This window comes from Canis lupus, chromosome 15 (genome assembly GCF_011100685.1).
Source record: "Canis lupus familiaris isolate Mischka breed German Shepherd chromosome 15, alternate assembly UU_Cfam_GSD_1.0, whole genome shotgun sequence".
NCBI lineage: Eukaryota > Metazoa > Chordata > Mammalia > Carnivora > Canidae > Canis > Canis lupus.
Window position 1 is genome coordinate 44,537,387 of NC_049236.1, and position 21,918 is coordinate 44,559,304.

General features: G+C 42.4%; 1 protein-coding gene and 1 long non-coding RNA gene across 41 annotated transcripts in view; one reads left to right on the forward strand and one right to left on the reverse strand.

The window, feature by feature from the left end:
• The window catches only part of LOC111090076, a 16,640-nt gene extending 4,293 nt beyond the window's left edge, over nucleotides 1-12,347 (reverse strand). The window contains exons 1-3 of one of the 3 annotated variants that reach the window (XR_005370803.1): nucleotides 10,681-12,347; nucleotides 9,626-9,885; nucleotides 8,860-9,036 (exon numbers count right to left, since the gene is read on the reverse strand). This is a non-coding gene — a long non-coding RNA (uncharacterized LOC111090076). Of the gene's footprint in view, nucleotides 1-8,859; nucleotides 9,037-9,621; nucleotides 9,886-10,680 lie in introns of all 3 variants that reach the window. The other 2 variants (XR_005370802.1, XR_005370804.1) reach the window with 2 other exon arrangements.
• Nucleotides 10,645-21,918, forward strand: part of C15H4orf51 (chromosome 15 C4orf51 homolog) — a 100,445-nt gene continuing 89,171 nt past the window's right edge. For 2 of the 38 annotated variants that reach the window (XM_038558927.1, XM_038558926.1), the window contains exons 1-2: nucleotides 10,906-11,790; nucleotides 16,443-16,519. In XM_038558927.1, coding sequence (XP_038414855.1) covers nucleotides 11,753-11,790; nucleotides 16,443-16,519 — 115 coding nt within the window. In that variant the 5' untranslated portion in view covers nucleotides 10,906-11,752. Of the gene's footprint in view, nucleotides 12,317-13,526; nucleotides 16,520-17,707; nucleotides 17,769-21,918 lie in introns of those variants that run through there. The other 36 variants (XR_005370764.1, XR_005370774.1, XR_005370765.1 and 33 more) reach the window with 34 other exon arrangements.

Consider the following 21,918-nt stretch of genomic DNA (forward strand, 5'->3'; position numbering starts at 1 on the left):
CCTCCCTGCACTCTGCCTATGTCTCTGCTTCTCTTGTCTCTCATGAATAAATAAATAAATAAAATATTTTTAAAGTATTGAGTATTATTTTAGCAAACATTCCATAATTTTTTAAAAGGATTTCTGTTAGTGGCATACTGTTAGTGGCATCTTATATGAGGGCCAGGAGAAACCAAAAGATTATCCAGTCAATTCACCTAGTTTTAGAAAGGACAATCATTAAACTGGATGAAAACCTGTTTTTAGAATCTTCCAGAGAAAGAATTTCATAATTTCTCTTAGTAAACTATTACAAGGAATGACAAACCTATCATTTGTGGCACAGTGTAGGTGGCGGTGGAGCATATGCACCTTGCATTATGAAGAAGGTGGCAAAAGGGTGGCTTTTGTTAGCCATCAACTTAGCTATGCATTTCTTCTCAAGTTTGAATTACTTTTAAATGTCACAAATATAGTCATAAAAAGCATTGGAACTCCCTCCCCTTTGTCCTGTTTATGTGGTTATTGGACCACTGGTTATAATATAGAAACCAATTTCTAAGATATCGTTTACTTTTATTTCTGTTATTTGCTATCCTGGAAGCTGTATAATATACGAAAATGTTTGTGGCCTTTAAAAAGGGAAATTCCATGCTCCCTTTTGTTACACTTGAAAATGCCATCCTGCCCTGCCATCTGTGATTCTATCTTGTGAAACCCTTTGCCTGGTCAAAAGGATAGGTTCTGACTTGTATTTATGAGGTCAGATTTCAGCTGTCACTAACTAGCCATATGATTTGGGGCAGGTTTTTGCTCTTTTATATGCACCACTTTTCTTATATTTACAATTAGGGTAAGAATAGCTACTCTGCAGCATTGTTGAAATAATGAAATGAGAGGTTGTATGGAAAATGTCAACACTCAATAATTGGTAGGTGATGGGAATATTATACATGGATACTCGTGACAGCTCGTTGTTCTATAAAACAGACTAGCATCATTTAAATTGAGTTTGGCCAAACTACTTAATCTCCCTGTGTCCCAGTTTCCTCGTTATGAAATGGGGTTGACAGTGGCATCCACCCAGAGCTATTGAAAGGACTCTTAGTTAATATACACGCAGTACCTGGACATAGCGCTAAATAAATATTTAAAGAGTAAAATATTTAACTTCTTAAGGTGTTTTAAGGATTAAATGAGTTAGTCTCCCCTTATCCTAAAAGAATAATTCTTTTCTGAAAAAAACCTCCTGGGTTGATTTTGCCTTTGTCAAAAGCATAATTACCATTAATTTCTGTAGGTAGGTAAAAGGTGCTGAGCTCCAAAATTGATAGACATTTTGCTAAAACAGTACCAAATTTCATTAACTTGACTACAATTATTTGTACAGTTATAGCTGCAGTTAACAATACCTATCACAATACAACCTAGCAAAGAAGCCTCTCTTTATAATCACTCTATAATATGGCTATTTACTTCTTTCCTGAGCACACGTAGCTTCCCAGTATACACAGAAGACAAAAGCTAATGAACAACAGGCATAGGATACTCCGTGTTTATGCGGTTTAACCTTTTTTTAATACAGAAAAAAAGGAGCAAGAGGAAAAATCAAAGAAAACAATTGTTAACATTCTGCTCACCCAGTAGATTGCCGTCATAGAAGTCATGACACTACCGCTAAAAATTAATAAACCTACAAGGACTTTGAGAAGTGAAGCAACTTCTATGATTTATATGTTTGTGCAGATGGTGGAGCTCAGCTGCTCCGAAGCCTGGAAGGTCATGTGGGACTATGCTCAATAAATGCAACACAAATGCATCCTAAGCCAGACTTTAGGTACCTCCTCGGGAAGTTGAGCTCTCATCCTCTAAGGGGTATATCTAGGGCACCGCTGGCACCGCTGTAACTCACATAGAATTTTGGAAGGATGGCTGGGACCAGTACTTGCTAAATGTTAACACTGTTAGGTAAAACTAGGCAATTTACTTAGCCACCTCAACTTCTTGATGAGAGTGAGGGAGGGCACATGAAAGTCCATGAACTGTTTTATTCACAGCAAAGCTAAATGCTTAATCTCAAATAGTGTTGCTTTTAACCAACACAGAGGATATCATGTGACCTCATCCTCAAAGCTCTGTCATACCTGCCTGGCCAATCGTAAGGTATGGTTAGAAGTCCACAGATAGCTTACGATGACAATAAAGCCATTTATCGGGCTCCTTCTTAAATGCCAAATCTTGTTACACAGAGAACCCAACTATTTCAAGGATGAACACTCTTTTCTTGTGACTAAACTCACATTAGGTTTGACACTCAAATTTTGCCGACTTGGGATTCCATCATATCATGCAGGATCTCAGTCCCCCAGGAAGTCTTCTTCTCACATGTTTCTGGAAGTCTCAGGGGCTCCTCGCTGATTTACAAATAGGCTCATACTCTTGGCTGCAGCATGCTCCTCCCAGGCTTCTGTTGGGCCTCCACTATTTTAGTTGCTGCCGTTCCTGTAGGATAATGCTGCCTTGCTTTGATGTACCCAAACTGTGAAACTCTTAAGTTCCCAAAATAGTTCTGTGTTCCCAGAGAACAGGATGCTTTCCTGTCTCCTCATAGGGGCTGGTCCCCTGGGTTGGGGTAGGGACCAATTACCACACATTTCTCCTTGTACCTAGCTCTCCTGTCTCCTCTGCCAGGACTTAAGCACACAATCTCTGCAGAAAACTTCCCCCTCACAAGTCCCCTTTTCATAAACATCATAAACGGTTTCAGGGGAACTTCCCTTCTCTCCATAGATCCAATTCTGAAAATCTTAGGGAAGCACTCAGGCTGACCTGCCTGAAAGGTCATAAGTTCATCTCCGTGGCGAGTGGTGTGGGTACTATGATTGCCTGGAAACACCTGGATGGCAGGAAGACTCCAAAATAACTGGATTGCTAATCACAGAATAAAGTAGGATGCCAGGCAGACCAAAAACATGTTTACTACAGATGCTTTTTTTCTTTTCTTACAGATTTTATTTATTTATTTGAGAGAAGGAGTGTGTGTGTGAGCAGGGAGAGGGGCAAAGAGAAAGGGAGAATCTCAAGCAGACTCTGCATGGAGTGCAGAGCCCAATGCAGGGCTCGATTCTATGCCCCCAAAATCATGACCTGAGCCAAAACCCAGCATCAGAAGCTTAACTGACTGAGCCACCCGGGCACCCCTACTTCAGATGTTTTCATCTGTTTTGTCTATTTTGGACTAAGATGAGATATAAATAAATGTTATTAATGCATTATATTAAGAGATGTAATCTTTGTGAAAATGATTTTTAACCTAATTGTCAGTAATATATCACCAGAACACACAAGTGACGTTCATGTAGTCAGCTGCCACTTACATTCACACTTAGGTGGCTCTGCTACTCTTATTTGTTGCAAGTACCTTTCCCTAATCCAGTTTTACAAGTAGAATATTTCCCCACCCCCACCACTAGGTTATTTTACCTTCCTTAGAGTGAAGATGCATCTGAAAACAAGAAAGGATCTGTACCCTGGAAAGGGATGGTTTTAAAAAGTGTGGTATCTTTTAAGTATTATTTCCCTTTTATGTCAAACTGATTAATAGGATTTTAGCATAAGTATCCCTTCATACAGTTGGAAAAGCTGCAACTCATGGCAGGCAATAAATTCCTTCTTGTGAAAAAATAAAAAATAAAAATAAAAAAAATAAATTCCTTCTTGTGTATCTCCATACCTGTGGACCCCTTTTGATTATACGGCTGACCCACACAAAACAACTCAGGAGAAGATAGATTCATTTTGAATATGGTGATCTCATGAAAATCCAAAGACAGGAATCAAAGTTCAGTCTTCAGGAAAAGAGGCAACGACAAGGACTTACATTTCAAACTCTGATATGTAAAGGACTTGGAAGTCTTCACTCCTCTCTTCCTTACAACTTAGCAAAAACTGGCCAAACTAAAAATTAATTATTTTTCTTGGACCTATAGAGAAGCCACCACCCAGAAATCTGGAGATACAGGTATGGCGAGAGAGTCACAGCCAGACTCTACTTATCTGAAGCAGAGACTGTTAGAGCCATAAACTGGTAGGAATGCTTTAGCAGTTACTCTGAAGAACTGCTGAAGTCTGAGTGTGACCCAATGGGAGCTTGAGAAACTCCTGGGGCTGTGGTCTTGTGGGAGCCCACACACTTTCATGGACTTTACCTGTAGGAACTGTGCTGTCACAGTGAAGACCCAAGAAAAATCCCCTTGTGGCTCTGGAAAGAAGGGAAGAGTAATAGTGTGCAGGACACCCAGGATCTTCTCTGTAAGGTCTGGTCTCCAGAAGAGACTTTGCTGGGGTCTTATCCCAACTAGGATAAGGACATTCCTCCCACCCCCCAGGGTTTGTTTTTGGTTTGTTTTGTTTTGTTTCTCCTCACCTAATGTGGGAAAGGGAACATGGTCAACAGTGGTCAGGTCTTCAAGGGAATAGATTGGAAATCCTGTAGCCAGTGAATGGAGTGCGGAGTGCGGGGAGGGGAAGCTATACTACAGGAGAAAGCCTGTAAAGGTCATAGCCCAAGGACACAGGAGACTGATACTTAAATCAGTAAGTATCAGACTGATATTTAAATATTTAAAAGACTGATGTTTAATCATAAGATTATAGAACACCCCCCACCCCACATTATTGTCATGCCAACAGGGCTTTGGTGTAATGACAGTGAATCACAGTTGAAAGAGTTCTACAATGCAGACTCTGAGGAGGAGTACCTAGGGAAGCCCAAAGTCAGGAGGGGAGGCAAAAACAACACCAGAGACAGCTGTGGCCTCTGGGTCGTCCAGCTGCAGCATGCACGAAGTACACACCAACCTTAGCCAGATTAGCCTGCTTACCTCAGTTCCTGTTATTCAAGACATCGTGTCTGGATTTCAGCAATTACAAGACATGCCAAAATGCAAGAAAAAAACAGTTTGTAGAGACCAAGCAGTCAGAATCAGACTCAGATATGCACACGTTTTTTGTTTTTTTGTGTGTTTTTTTTTTGTTTCTTTCATCCTTTTCTCTTGCATTTCAGTTTGGAAAGCCTATTTTTAGGCTTACTGATCTTTTTCCTTGGCCATGTTGAGTCTACTGATGAGCCCATTGAAGGCATTCTTTTCTGTCAGGGTTGTGTTTTTGTTTTTTCCTAGCACATCCTTCAAAAAAAATTTTTTTTACGTCCCTCCCCACCCTAAATAATCTACTCTTTGACCTCCCGATTTCTGCCTTCCCTCAAGACGGTGAAAACCCACAAAACAAAAGGAATACGAGAGATTTGTCGTGTTTCTCTTGTGATGGTAACTTGTTTCTGTTGGTATTCCACAATTTCTATCATAGCTTGGCACTGAACTCAGGATTGGCTCTGATTATCCCAAAGGATCTAACTTTTACAAGTCAGGGAGGTTGAGTTCCTTTAAGAGGGATTCGGGGAAGTACAGAGTATCCTAAGGTGATTAGCCTCGTGAGCAATGGAAAAGCCATCTGCAATGTCTGGCCACTTCCAGGCTCTTCAGGCCTTGAAGAAAAAAAGTCTGATACTCACCAGAGGGTGCGGAAGGAGTAGAGTATATAAAAAAAGGTTCTGTCCTTATAAAACTCCCTCTGGGTTTATTCAGCTTTTTATGATGTGCATTAAGCTTCTCTAGCATCAAGCCCTATCATATGGTATCTGCAATACAAATTTTTAGCTCAAAATAATGTAGCTGAGAAATTATTATACGTATTTGTATCTGCAAACAACAAAAGTTACCTCACTGCACTTGGTTTACCCACTTTCCAACACTTACTTATTTTTAATTTATTTAAATTATTAAATTCCAGTTACCTAACATGCAGTGTAATATTAGTTTCAGACATACTATATAGTGATTCCACACTTCCGTACAACACCCGGTGCTCATCACAAGTGCCCCCCTTATTCCCCATCACCTATTTAACCCATCCTCCCACTCACCTCCCAACTTTCCAATAAATTTCCAAATAAATTTGTATGAGGTTTATGCTACCTTTTTACATAGTTCCCTACCGAAATTGCTCTTGATTAGTGAATGAATCCTAACCAGGGTGACAGGAAGAATGCCATAGGTGTGGTGGCTATCACTATATGTGGAGGGAATAAAGCTATATGGCACAAAATAATACATGGTGTTGTTCAGTGGCCCGAGTGGATGTACAATAAATATTTATTGAATGAACAGATGAATGAACAGATTCTGAGTAAAGCTCATACATAGCCACAGAGACAGATAAAGCCGCATATTGAACAGCCCCTACAAAGAATGGGCAGACGTCAAATCAAAGAGCAGGAATAGATTAAATTAACCCGATTCTCCAGCATACCCTAAAATTGCATCTGCCAGGGTACCCGCATTTCTGTAAGACTAAATACTGTTGTATGTCTCTTAGCTCAAAGCATTTCTCAGCATCACCCTGGAAATGCAGAAACAGGCATGTAAATATCTGCGCATATTACAAATCTACCATCATGCAGATTAAGTGTCCAAAGGAAGTGGAGTGAAATCTTAATCTGATTGTTCTAGGGTAGTCTATTCTCAGGTCTTACGCACATTCCTTCTTGTGTATCTCCATACCTGTGGACCCCAAATCAACACGTAGTCAGGTTAAGTAACAGAGAAAAGGAAGTAGAACTTGGATTCATATTTGACTAAGTCAACAACATATAGGCAAATAAACTCCCCTTTTGAACAGGGAGGGAAGATCTGTCAGTTACACAGAGAGGATTTCTCTTCTATTAACTGATCATTTTAGTGACTTTATTTGGTTCCTCCTCCCTATACCTGTCATGACCTTCCAGGTAGGATTTGATTTTTTTTTTTTAAAGCTGTGAATTCATCTACCTATTATTTGTCTCCAAGCATTTAGAAACTAGAATCCACTAAGATTAATTTCTTTTCAACAGAGAATATTCTAGAATCCCAGCTAGGAAATATGCATGGCTGATATTTTCCTAAAAGCTCTCTTCCTAGCTTGGAAGATTTATGAGCTTGTGAGGGTTTGTTAATATATTTTTTAAAGATTTTACTTATTTATTTTAGAGAGAGTGAGAGAGTGAGTGGGGGGTGAGGGAGTGGGGCAAGAGGAACAGAGGGAGACAAGCAGACTCCTGCCATAGGACTGATATCAGGACCTGAGCCAAAAAAAAAAAACAAGAGTCAGATGCTTAACTGACTGAGCCACCCATGGCGCCCTGTTGCATGTTAATATTTAATTGACAAGATTTGATGTATAGTTCTTCAACTTGACTTCAAAATCTTCAAGGTATTTAAATAATGTGTGTAACAAGAGGCCATTCACTTCCTTCCTTGTAAACAAGTCTATGATCTCAACTTGGGAGCATAAGCTAGTTCATTTAAAAAGTAAAGACGATGTTTTTTTGGTCTTTCTTTTCAGGGTACATTTATTGGCTCATTGATTAGAAACTTCTCTGAATATGAAAGTCAGTAATATACAAGTTGTTGTGGATGCTTTTGGACCAGACTAATGAGAAGGGAAGTGGTCAGTGGCTGTGGGACCAGACAATAGGTGAGAAGGGAGTATTGGGCAGAGATGGGAGATGACAACAGGGAAAGAGAGTAAAGCAAATTAAAGATACAGTTTTAAGTAGCCTAAAATAGTAGGATTGGAAAGATGTGTCTACTTCCCCTGCACTCTCCTTCAATGAGCTGAAGAAATCAGCTATCATTATATGATATTTACCCCAGGAGGTACCACTGGGATGTCAAAAAAGCCTTGAGTATTATTATGGCTCATTTGTTAGTTACAATTATCATGAATCTTGTTTGTTTGTTTGTGAGTGTGGGACATGCTCTGTGGATTTCCTTGAGTACCTATTTATAGGTATTTCCTTGGAGAACAACAACCGTTAATTCAAGTTTCATCACTTTGGGGTCTACTATATATATAAGTGATCTTTTCCTGTTTCTATTTTCTTATTCCCTATTCCCTCCCACAAACACACCCCACACACACACCATTGAAAGAGCTGTGGGTCTTATTTTTTTCCCTACCTCTGATTACTAGACTCAAAACTAGAGGAAGAGATAAAGAAACATCGTATTTGATTGAATTGACTCCAATTTCTTTGCTCTAGAGTTGTTTGTTTGCTTGTTTTAAAGGTTTGGACTCTGGAGAGAAGCGGAAGAGAAAAATAATTGTAAACCTGAAAGAGATTCTTTGCAAGATTTGGAGGTTGATTATATATGGATGTATTCCATTTGTTTGAGTTTTTGTAAAATAACATCTGGGCTCTGATTACGAGTTACATATATTCATTGTAAAAAAGTTTAGACAATAAAGAAAGCAATGTAAAATATAAAAATCACATGTAATCTTCCCACTCAGCTATAATAAGCATTAACATTTTTATATATAGCCCCCTAAGCCTCTTCTTATAAATATATATACACACAGATATCCTTTTATTAAACAAAATTGGGATCACAGTGTATACATTGTTTGTAATCAGTTTCAGTTTTCAAACTTTAAACATAACCAAAAATAAATTTCAGGAAAGACAAAAGAGCCTTCCTTTTATGCTTCTCCTCGCTAATTTTATTGATTTTATTTTCCTGATCCTTTGCATTTTACCCTTCTCTTACTTTCATCTAGCCCTGTTGCAACCAGTTTGTCATGTCTTTTAGGCCATGTTTTTGATCAGTAAGCTAATAAAAATTTCCAAATCACAGAATTGATAAGTATGAAGAAAGTATTCCAAGATCAACGACTAGAGAATTAATATTATTGTAACTGACAAACAGTTATTAACTGTAACACATTATGCATGCTCATTCAGCTGTTGGCTACACTTATCCAAATATCAGAATTTGGCACCTTGTGGAGAGGAGACAGATTTTTGCTGAGATGGAAGCTTCAGCTTCATATGGGATCTTTTTTCTCAAGGGAGTTCTGCTTTTTCTGGCCTTTATATTACTTGTTTTCCTCCTGGCTTCATCTTGGAATGGCATCAGTAAGTTTCTGCCTCCACAGAATACAGCTGACGTATCTAGTCTGTGGTGACAGAAATGGGAATAGTGGTTATGTGTGTGTGCACGCATGTGTGCACATACACGCATGTGTTGTTTTGACTGGAAAGGGACAAGAAGTTGTATGGATGTACACATATGTAAAGTATTTTTGTGCACCTTTCTATGTGATGTTATAGCTCAGTTTAAAAAAAAAAAAAAATCCTGCCTTGATTCATCCTCTTGTGAGGCTGTCTGTGGTTTGGGCTGGAGACCCAGTCAAGATTTAGTAAATTCCAAGGACTACAGACTAGCCATTGTGTGAGCTATAGAGACCATTAGCCTTTTCAATTGCTGGACTGTTCGGCAGAATGGCAATACCCAGAGATGCTCTCCACCCCACAAAAGGAGTTTTGTGGTCAGGTAAGTTTAGAATTGCTTCACTATCCAAGGGCCTTTGAAAGATTCATAATGCACATTGAACTATCAAAGGCTGTGAGTCCTATGGCAAAGAAACATGTTCATTCCAACTTGTCCTAAACTTATTTAACCATGAAACTCTTTTAATTAATACCTATTAACACCTTAATAGAATAATCAGCTTATGCTCGGAAGCCTGGTCAAGGCCTACCCACTTGCCAGGACGCCACCTGCTGGCTTTACTGGGTATGAGGTTACTCAGGAAGCTTCTGTTTTCATAAATCTCATTCACAATACAGAGTTCATTGTCCTAGTGCACTAGATTAGCTTTTTCTTCACATTACCAGGGACTAAACACCATAGCTTGCCATAATTCAGTTACAAAAAGAAGTTTTTAGAGTGTTCAGACTCTCGATTTGGAAGTCAGACCATACAAATCAGCACTGAGTATCGGTGTCCAAGAGGAGTGAAGCATCTGATCAAATGAGAACAAAAAATGAGTGTGAAGTCCTTTAGAATTCCAGGATTTTACAGATTAAATACTTATTTTCATAAATTCAGTTAGTCTGTTCTATTTATTCTCTAATTTGAAGTCTGACTTATTTTTAACAGATGTGTTCAATATCTAATAGGCTGATGAACTAAGCTAAAATCCCACCTAAACCCAGTATGAGTCATTTTCACTTAAATTATGAAGTTTCACTACTCTTGGTTCTTTTTTTTTATTACTTTTTTGTTTTGTTTTGTTTTTTTGTTTTTTGAGTGAAAGAGCACATGTGCGCATGAGCTGGGAAGGGGCAGAGAGAGACAGAATCTTAAGCATGCTCCATGCTCAGCACAGAGCCTGATGCAGGGTTCAATCTTGTGACCTTGAGATCATAACCTGAGCCAAAATCACAAGTCAGACACTTAACAGACTGAACCACCAAGGTGCCTCTCACTACCCTTGGTTCTTGAGGTTATGGTTTGTTAAAGTGATATCATAATTGATTTGGGAAGAAGAAATAAAAATAACGTAAAGGATAGCAATGTTATGATAAAGTACACTTATGCCATACTTTATTTCTTAAAGAACTTATTTTATCCCATATTTGTTTATAGACTGCCACACAACCTAACAAGAAGATTTTAAAATATTTTCTACAAATAATCTTTCACAATCTGTTCTATATATGTTCCTGTCTCTAATACACATTGCTAGCAGCGATTTCTCTAAAACCATCATTTTTGCTAGAATGGCTAACAGTTGAAGCATATGCGCAGTTATTACCTGACGCTGGGTAGGTGAAGGGAGCTGGGCAGCCAGGGTTTCGGTCCTCTCCTTCCTTCTGCATCTCCATCTTCTTACCTGACATGGATTTCTCTAAGGAGCCCCAGTTCCATGGAAAAAAAAAAAAGCAGCTGGGTCTGAAACCTCCCCCTAATTCTAGGGTGAAGGTGCTTATGTTCCAAATTGCAGAGTTTGAAGGAAAGAAACTCCTAATTTTAAATACTACCAATTATTGGCAAACAATTCTCAAAGAAACATGGCCTGTGGTGTGTCAGCCTCGCTATAAAGGACTGTTTGAATCCAGCTCCTAGAGCAGCGTTCCCAGTATTCAAGAGCAGTTGCATTCGAATCACGCAACGATGTTTGTGTGCTGATTGCTGGGCTTTTGCTCCGACTAGTCGTCTGCGGAGGCAGGGCTGAGGTCTCTGCATGTGTAACGTGCCCCGAACACCTATGGAGACGGGTTTTTTTAATGATGATGATAGAGCTACCGGCAGAGTTGCTGATCCGGGTGAGGCATGACATCGACTCTTATAAAGGATTCCACAGGTTCTGTGAATGGACACAGAAGGCTGAGAAATGCTCCAAGAGCTGAATGCTGAGAGATCTATTTTGATTTGTCAATGAATTGCTTGTTAGCATGGAGGAGGATAGGCAAACGCGTGAAGCCGCCTTAGAGTATTTATTAGGGAGGGATGGAGGCAACCAGGTGACTGGAAGACTGACTACCATCACCTCGCCACCTCAAGAAGGCTCACAGTGACATTTCAAGGACCTTGATTCTTAACCCTGGCTGCCTTGAGAATTCTCCAGGAGGCCGCTTTTAAAATATACCAGTGCCTGGGCCCTACTCCAGACCAGTTAAATCAGAACCTATGGGGGTGGAATGCGGGTGTGCGTGAGCTCTGAGCTTCTGCTTATTTTAACAGCTCCTGGGGTGACTCTAGCGTGCAGCCAGCTTAGGCACCATTGCTCTATGACACACGAGGCGCTGAGTCACCTGCCATTGCTGACATCACAAGCAGTTCGTTGTGCTGCCAGACCCTTAGGGCCCAGTCTTCAGAAGCCATGAATGTCTGGCAGGTGTTCCCACCTCTTAAGCCACCATCAGTAGGTTCTTGCCACCTGCTTTCTTGCCACCGTTGAGTAGCCGTGTGCTGCTCCGAGCAAAGGCCAGAGAGTCACACACCTTACAAATTTTCCGGTTAGAATTGGGAATTTTAGCCTTGTGGAATTCTGTGATCGGTGGCTCGGCAACTTTAATAAAAGAGTCAAGCTCTGCATTCCGTGCGGGGCGGGGTCGCAAAGTTCGGGGAGCCCAGTCCCCTGGCTCCCGCGGCCAGCAGGGCAGAAACCCTCCCTTCCGTGGCGTGAAAGGCGGCGGCGGGCGCGGGCCCTCCACAGCGGGGTCGCGCCTCTTCCACGTGGCTCCGCGAGCGCTTCTGCCCTTCCGCCCGCCCGCCCTCAGGAGCTCCACCTGCTCAGACGCGAGGCCCGGGCCTCCTGGCAGGAGCAGACCAGGCGGTCGGACTCTTCCGCGACAGCCCACGCGGGCAGTTACCGGGGAAAACAACGGACGAGTCCACGAGCAGCCGCGCTTCTTTTAAGGCGGGACAGCGCTGGCCCGGGGGGACCAGTAAGACTCCTCTGTCATTTGCACCTGGACATGTCGCTATAAATAGGCGGGAGCGCGCCGGGGAGGGGGCGAGGGCTCGCGCCGGGGCCCTGGGGCGGGAGGCGCGTGGGCGGGAGGCGCGTGGGGGGAGGCGGCGTGGGGGGAGGCGCGTGGGGGGAGGCGGCGTGTGGGGAGGCGGCGTGGGCGGGGGGCGCGTGGGCGGCGTGGGCAGGGGGGCGTGTGGGCGGGAGGTGCGTGGGGGGGAGGTACGTGGGGGGAGGCGGCGTGGGGGGAGGCGCGTGTGGGGAGGCGGCGTGGGCAGGGGGCGCGTGGGCGGGGGGCGCGTGGGGGAGGCGGCGTGGGCGGGAGGCGCGTGGGCAGGGGGCGTGTGGGCAGGGGGCGCAGTTGGGGGAGGCGGCGTGGGCGGGAGGTGGTGTGGGCAGGAGGCGCGTGGGCAGGGGGCACGTGGGCGGGAGGCGCGTGGGCGGCGTGGGCAGGGGGCGCGTGGGCGGGAGGTGCGTGGGGGGAGGCGCGTGGGCAGGGAGCGTGTGGGCAGGGGGCGCAGTTGGGGGGAGGCGCGTGGGCGGGAGGCGCATGGGGGAGGCGGCGTGGGCAGGGGGCGCGTGGGGGGGAGGCGCGTGGGCAGGGGGCGTGTGGGGGGGAGGCGCGTGGGCAGGGGGCGTGTGGGCAGGAGGCGCAGTTCTGGGGAGGCGACGTGGGCGGGAGGCGGCGTGGGCAGGGGGCGCGTGGGCGGGGGTCGCGTGGGGGAGGCGCGTGGGGGGAGGCGGCGTGGGCAGGGGGCTCGTGGGCGGGAGTCGCGTGGGGGAGGCGCGTGGGCGGGGGGCGCGTGGGCGGGGGGCGCTTGTGGGAGGTGGCGTGGGCAGGGGGCGCGTGGGCGGGGGTCGCGTGGGGGGAGGCGCGTGGGCGGGAGGCGGCGTGGGCGAGGGGCGCGTGGGGGGCGTGGGCGGGAGGCGCGTGGGGGGAGGCGCGTGGGCGGAGGCGTGTGGGCATGGGGCGCGTGGGCAGGGGGTGCCGTGGGGGGAGGCGGCGTGGGCGGGAGGCCGGCGGCTGCGACTACGCTACGGTCTCTCCCAGCCCCGACATTACCTTCCCTGGCAGAGAGAACAATGCGAGTATTTGGTTGAATTGCAGGTGTTGCGCGTTCTCTGCTGGGCGAGGACGTGCTCCCGAGAATTTCACTTTGTTTCTTGCCTGGTTGTTCCACTTTCAGAAGCTGAAAACTTGGCTCAGAGCAAGAGCGTCTCGTCCTCCTGCCGCACCCTGTGCTGTCCGTCGGGAGGTGCAAGCCTTGAGGGCCTGAAGGACGTTTTCTGAGCGTTTAAGCAAAGTCTTAGGAGAGGCCCACCGAAAAAATTAATTTGTTTAATATGGTAGCTGAAAGTACCGAAATAAGTAATCACAAAGGAAGGAGATTTTATCAGTGTCTGTGGTGGGGGAAGAGGCATTGTGTTTCTGGAAAGATCTCAGGAAATCAGGTTTCCTCCGCGTTGGTTTAGGAGGAGAAAGCAAAGGCGACTGTATGCAGGGCCGAGCGTGCACAAAGGCAAAGAAGGGCTCAATCCCAGGCGTTGTCAGGGAACGCAAATGGCTCAGTGAGTCTGAGGCAGAGACATACGGAGAGACGTGGAAAAAGATGAGGACTTGTTATGAAATATGTCCCGCTGCATATTGTCCAATATCCTGTCCAAATTCTGGAAATTTATTTGACAATCAGTTGGACTTTTGGCTCCAACTTGATGTGATTAACAACTCAAACAATGCCCTAAATAATTACTAATTATATTGCCTTCCAGGTCTTTCCAAATCATCAAAATAGTGCCTAAACCTAAGATGTCTCAGAATTAGTTTTCTATTGGATGCCTTGTCTAGTCTATTCCAGCAGATCATAGTCTCTGTATTTCTACTGGCTCTCAAATATGTTGACACTTAATTTTGGAAATCCCTGGGCTAATTCTGCGAACTTTGAGGTGACTTTCGGCAGATTAGGGGACTCTTTAAGCACTGCCAGGGTCCCCTCTGAACTTAATGTTTGAAATCTGGTATCGAAACAGATCCACTCGGATCTACAGAGTAGAAAAAAATATTTGATAACTAAAAAAGTGCAGAAATATGACATCTGGTGAAAATTTCCAGGACTTTGAATCTGTGTCCTGTTCAGACCATGGTCGTTACATGCATCATTCCAACCAATGCTCCCTGTGACCTTACAAACCACGGAAGACGCCAAGCTTGTGAGGTCTGTTTTCTGGGACCTCAGAAATGTAAACCTAGCCTTGGCGCATCTACAGCTTATTCTATTACAGGTGAAGAAGCAGGCACTGTTATAAATGAAGATAAAGGGCAGATTAAGCTCATTTTGAAAACACTGATTATATTCTAAACTTGCTTTTGTTTTTATCTTTTTCTTGGTTAATTTTAGCCCCAACGCAAATGTCTTAGGTTTTGAGCAAAAACCGTTTCATTAAAATTTTGTAAGACTATAAGCAGACATTTTTACACTACAATAAAATCAAAATTGTCCAAGGGAGTTTATTGAATAAAATATAAAATGATTATTTAGAATGTGTTAAATTGGGAAAATATTAAGGTGTACAAAACACAATACTATGTATTTATGTATTTATTTATGTATGTATATATTTATTTATTTATGAGAGACACAGAAGAGAGAAACAGAGACATAGGCAGAGAGAGAAGTAGGCTCCATGCAGGGAGCCCGATGTGGGACTCGATCCTGGGACTCCAGGATCATGTCCTGGACCGAAGGCACATGCTCAACCGCTGAGCCACCCAAGTGTCCCTGATTTACCTTCTAAAGTTGATGCTACAGATACCATAAAACTTACCAATACTGCTTCTAAGTTTCTACACAGCTGAAATACATTTCACACATGCACCAAGAGACATGTATGTGCAAGTGTGTTTATAGCAGCATTTTTCATTATAGTAAAAAAGCTAAAAGGTAAAAGGTAAAAATAGTACTATTGACTTCCAGCAGAATGGATAGACAGTGGTATGTTCAATGTCAATGAATATGAATAAACTATGGTTACACCCAGTAATGTCACAAACATAATGTTGAGCCAGACGCAATACATATTGTATAATTCCATTTCTATGGATTTCTCTCTATATATTTAAAAACAGCTCAAATCACAGTGTTTGGGTATGTCTGCTTAGGTGATTAAAAATATAAAGAGAAGTGAAGATTTCCATAGAAGTCAGTAAACTGGTTTACTGCCTACTTGTATCAGACCACCTGCCCTAAACCTACTGAAATTAATTACTGGGATTGGACAGAAATCTGCATTTTAAAATTACACCCTCAGTTGACTCATCTATTGCAGGTAAGGAGAAGAAAAAAGCAGAGTGGGCCAGCAGCCCCTGCCTCAGGGATGATTAGGGCTAGTTTGTTGGCTGAATGCACATCCAGGAGCATTTTGGGACTGTCTAGGCTGACATCAATTCTGCTCTTCTACTTCATACCACGATTCCAGGTCTCAGGAGCTTGGAGACCCTCTTATGCCCTTAATCAGAGACCAAAAACAATGTGGTGAACTCTAGAAATTGAGGACTGTCCATTCCATACAAAATAATGGTGCCTCCCACCAAGACCCTACTTGCCTCAAAAGAATATCACATCTGGATTTGGGGAAACCCAGCTAGAGATGTGTTTCGAAGGACAGACACAACATCTGTAAGTCCCTGAATTACTCCTCTGCTACTCTGTTCTACACTTTCCTGGGAAATCAGCACAATTGCTGCGATATTTCCTGTTCCATTCATAGCACTTAGCTTATTCTGAAAACAACTACCTAGAGAAAGACCCACAAATCCTGTTAAAACAATTATGAACTTCACGTTTGAGCTTTTCATGTATAAAAGCTGAACATTTTGCCCTTTTATGACAAAACGGAAGAAACAAATCACCAAAGACAATGAGAAAATCCAACTCGGGTTGATTTCATGGGAGTTCAGGGTTATGGCTGGGAGTGTAGAACAAGGAGAAGAGAAGAAGCAAGAGTTTACGAAGCCAAATGAGAAGAGGAGTGAAAATTCCTCTAAGTATGTAGGCTGTGGCTTATAGATCCATGAACTCATTACTTGTTTCTTCTACTTGCTACAGGATATCATCACCTAACTCTTCTGCCTTCAATCCCATAGTCTGTAGGGCCGACTCCCGAGAGAGCACAGATGCTAAGGGTAAGTGCGACAGTCAGGGGGTGAAGCAAAGCCCTTTTGCCAGGGTTGCTGTCTTTGTGACTTTTAGGTTCTTGACTCTAGTCCATTCATTTCCATTTGCCTAGTAAAGGCAAAGTGTCTTTAGCAAGAAAACGAGTATGTTGTACTCTGGATCTGTCACTCTTAAAAATGAGTTATTCCAAGGCCCGAATGTCCTCTTCCATATAAGTACCAGAATGTTCCTTCTGCCAGAGTTTGGAGCTTTAGGTAATGTAATCTGAGCTTTACTGGGTACATTAAAAAAACTAAGAAGAGAACCAAAGCTTTAAACCGCCACCTAGTAAACTGTATTTACTAATCTATAACCACTTCCACCCTGTTTTAGTTAAATTAGAATAACACTAGCTGCTATAATACATACATCTTAAATTCTAGTTGTTTAACACAATAAAAATTCATTTTTTTTCTTCACATAAAGGCCAAAGTAGGTATTTTGCAGACAAATGTTCCACATAAGGATTCAGGGACACAGATTCCTTTTATCTTGGGGTTCCACCATCCCCTGGGGAGCCAGAGTCCTTTGTAAAGGGTAGGGAAGGCACACCTGCTTTCTTACCACTTCAGCCTGGAAATGAGATGCATCTCTCCTGCTCACATTCCAATGGCAGAAGTACCCACAAGGCTCCACCTAGATTCCAGAGAGTTCAGAAGTGGGTTCCTCAGCTGGACAGCCCCTTCCTGACAACTGCATACTGTGGAGGGGAGCAACTGGCCCTCCTGCACACCCACTGATTTTGAGGAAGAAACACAGTAGATTTTTCCCATATAATTTCCACCTCTCTGGGTCCCACCTTCGAAGGCTTCATAAGACGAATAATTAAAATATCAAATTAGGACTTCCTAGCACTTTATAAAATATTCTGGCTATCTGTTTTGCTGTAGCATGTAAAGGTCTAACATGAATGTGTGTGTTGTGATGGGGGGAGGATGGATGGTAAAAAGTATCCTGCAGCCTTATGGGGTTTTCCTAAATAATGGAGATACAAGTTTTTAATGACTGCCTTAAACAATCACTATTCTGCTGGCTCTCCTAATAAAACCTGGATTTATCGGAGTAGTACATTTGAGGTGGGTTTTATGTGTTCTTCTATGGTCTGTTGAGGCAAGAAGACAGGACAGCTAACTATTTGTGCTGCTTGTTAAAATCAGGAAAGACTGGGCAGCCCAGGTGGCTCAGCAGCTTAGCACCGCCTTCAGCCCAGGGCCTGATCCTGGAGACTGGGGATGGAGTCCCACATCGGGCTCCCTGCATAGATCCTGCTTCTCCCTCTGCCTTGTGTCTCTGCCTCTCTCTCTGTGTGTCTCTCATGAATAAATAATCTCTCTGTGTCTCTCATGAATAAATAAATAAAATTTAAAAAATCAGAAAAGACCATCTTCCTCCTCTTTTAGTAATGAACATAAAATTAAAACACACTGCATAGCTTGGAGACAAGTCTGAGCCAGGGTACGGGGAACTAAACAGCCTGATCACGTCCTTCACAGAAAGTCAAAGTGACAGTGCATTTGACCTGAGTGGCACAGAGTCCAGTCCTACTGCATTTATTCTACTTGCCATGCCCTTCAGAATGCTGATTATCCATGCTAATCGCCGGTGGCCCATGAGTGCTGGTTGCTGAGCAGTCCTGGAGCTGGATGGGTGGAAGTTCCTGGAGGGTGATAACACAAGCGACAGAAGCAATACTTTTCTACTCCATGATCAGTATTACTGTGTTTTCCTGCCTCCTCTCCTACTGTCATGGTAAAGTACTGGTAGGAGGAAAGGTAGAGAGGACATCGGTGCATATTCATGATGACGACTTCTTCAGGGACTTGGCCCATGTTGCCTTTTTCACTCTCCTCCAGCGGTCGTTTTAATTTAACTGATAACTACTCTTTTCCTTAAGAGGTGACAGGACGTCAAGGTAGAATTATTTAATTTGGCCAAGTAATAACTTCTTCTTGTGCTGCTTCTTTTCAATTTCCATGCTTTTTTTGGATTATCAGGTGTAACTGTGCTAGAAGTCCCTAATGGCGGGAGTTAAAACATGAAGTCAAATGAACATTGGTCTGTTGATTGTCTCTTTGTAGATATATATCCATTTATAGTTATGCAAATCAGGTGGGCTCTCCTTAAGTGGGATGTATGATCATCATAGGAAATATATTCTCAAATCCTTCTTCACAACTGCCTTTCAAAGAGTTCGTTCAGTTGTTCTGCCCACATTAAGGTGGTTTTCCTTTTGCATTACTACTAGTTTTCTTCCCAAGTATTTGATTTGGTTATGGCTTTCCTTCCTGTGGTCTATCACATGCTTGTCTCTCACGTTCAAAGAACAAAGCAATACCTACTGAAAATTAAACTCTCTTTTTTCTTATTGAAGTAAAATTGGTATATAATCGGTATATAAGTTTCAGGTATATAACATTATAATTCGATATTTGTATATACTACAAAGTGATCACCACCATATGTTTAGTTATCACCTATCACCATACAGTTGAGCCCCTTTACCCATTTTGCCCACCCCAATTCCCCTTTTCCTCTGGTAACTACCAATCTATTCTCTGTATCTATGAATTTGTTTTTGTTTGGCTTTGTCTGTTTTGTTTTTCAGATTCAGCACAGAAGTTAAATCATATGGTATTTGTTTTTCTCCATCTGACTTATTTCAGTTAGCATCCATGTTGTCACAAATGGCAAGACTTCAGTGTCTTTTATGGCTGAGTAGTATTTCATTATATAAATATCACATCTTTATCCATTCAATGGATAATTAATCAATGGATACTTAGGTTGTTTCCATATCTTGGCTATTATAAATAGTGCTGTAATGGACATAGGTGTGCATATATTTTTTCAAATTTGTGTTTTCATATTCTTCAGGTAAATACGCAGAAATGGAATAGCTGGATCATATGGTAGTTCTATTTAATTTTTTGAAGAATATCCATACTGGTTTCCCTAGTGGCTGTACCAATTCACATTCCCACCAACAGTGCACAAGGGTTCCCTTTTCTCTACGTCCTTGCCAACACTTGTTATTCTTGTCTTTTTGATGATAATCATTTTAACAGGTGTGAGGTGATATCTCACTGTGGTTTTGATCTGCATTTCCCCAATGATTAGTGATGTTGAGCATCTTTTCATGTATATGTTGGTTATCTGTATGTCTTCTTTGGAAAATGTCTATTCAGCTCCTCTGCCCACTTTTTAATTGGGTTGTTTGGGGGGTTTTGTGTTGTTGTTGTTGAGTTGGGTGAGTTCTTTATATATTTTGGATATTAATCCCTTATCGGATATATCATTTGCAAATATCTTCTCCCATTCAGTAGACCGCCTTTTTGTTTTGTTGATGGTTTCCTTCACTATGCAGAAGCTTTTTATGCTTGATGCAGTCCCATTTGTTTATTTTTGCTTTTGCTTCTCTTGCCTTTGGAATCAGATCCAAAAAGCATCATAAGGACCAATGTCAAGGAGCTTACCACCTATGTTTCCATCTAGGAACTTTATGGCTTCATGTTTTACCTTCAAGTCTTTAATCCATTTTGAGTTAATTTTTGTGTATGGTGTAAGAGAGTGGTCTAGTTTTATTCTGCTGTATGTGGCATTTATGGCCAACAACATTTATTGAAGATACTGTCTTTTTCCCCCTTGGCTTCTTTGTTATAACCTAATTGACTATATATGTGTGGGTTTATTTCTGGGTTGGACAAATAAATATCAAGCATTATAAAACTGCGGTACAGCAAACAGAAATTGCTAAACACTTCAACTTTCTCTCTACTTACACCCTAAGACAGACACTAACAAATTATTTTTAATTAAAGCTTCTCTCCTGCAGAAGCAATTTATGAAGAGTGTGGTGGAATACAGACTAGATGGCAGACCTTGCCAGCTCTTTTTCCCTTCTCCCACCCTTGTAGCCCTCGAGGATGTGCCCAAGCTACCCTTGCAAGGGGGGTACACTGGCCTCTTGATTCTTTCTGTTCAGGAGGTGTAATTTATACTAGGGAAGAGGTTTTTTGTAGTATGACCACATCCAAGCCCAGATGTGACAACATGTGTGAGATCTCCTTGGGATATTCCCTAACCACAGACAACAAATTCTAAGCCCCCGAAGTGTGTCTCTGGAACTGTTTTGTATGGTATATAGCCTCTTATAAGGATGACAATGTTTAGAAGAATATTTACAAGAACCAAATATTTTAAGAGGGCAATATAAGATAGTTTGTTGTGTTAATTCAAGAGTATTTGTGCCCATTTTTAACATCCTTCTTTTTTACCCATTCTTTTACTCCCACTTTTAATCTATGAAGCCTTCTCCAAACCTCAAGACTTCTATAGGCAGTAAGAGGTCACCAGACTACCCTATAAGTCATGTCTTCACACAATGGGAGCTTAAAGCATAAACATGATGATGTCACTTCTCTGTTTCCTATCACACTTGCTATAAAATCACAATTCCTTACCAAAAAAAGTCTTGCACGGATGTGACCCTACCTATCTTTCTAGTCTCACTGCATGGCCCCTCCTTTTTGCTCACCTGCTGTTCTAGTTACATTGGCTTCTTTTAGTAACTTGAAAATGCTAAGCCATTTCCCACCTCAGGACCTTTGCACATATGTTCTCTTTGTTAGAAGGCAATTATCCCAGCTCTGCTTAGCTGTATCCTTTAGGTATGAGTTTAAATGTCACCTCTTCAGAGAGGTCTTCCCAGCCCCCAATATTTAAAGTAAGTCCTTCACACTCTTTCCCTCTTATTTTTATTTTTTTATTTTTTTATTTTATTTATTTTTTATTTTATTTATTTTTTATCTTTCCCTCTTAATTACTATCTTGGTGCCTTGCTTGCTTCCTATGTACTATTGTATTTGTTTACTTGTTTATTTTCTCTGTCCTTTCCTACAACATAAGTTTCCTGAGAGCAGACTTGTTTGTCTTATTTGTCTCTGTACCTCCAGCACCTGGAATAGGGCTCAACATAAACCAGATGCTCCATGTTGTGTGTTGAACCATGGTGTTTATGGACCTTCCATTGTAGACTTTTCCCACCACACTCAACATATTTTCTTATACAGGAAGTTTCTTATTCATAATTTGTCTTCCAAAAGGGAGTTTATAAAGTACTTTTAAAAATGAGAATGTAAGGACATCTGGATGGCTCAGTGGTTGAGCATCTGCCTTCAGCTCAGGGCATGATCCTGGGGCCCAGGGATCAAGTTCCACATCGGGCTCCTCTTGAGGGGAGCCTGCTTCTCCATCTGCCTGTATCTCTGCCTCTCTCTGTATCTCTCATGAATAAATAAATAAAAGCTTAAAAAAAATGAGAATGTAGTTTTCACAGAAGCAACCTTACAAAAACTTGTATTTCCAATGG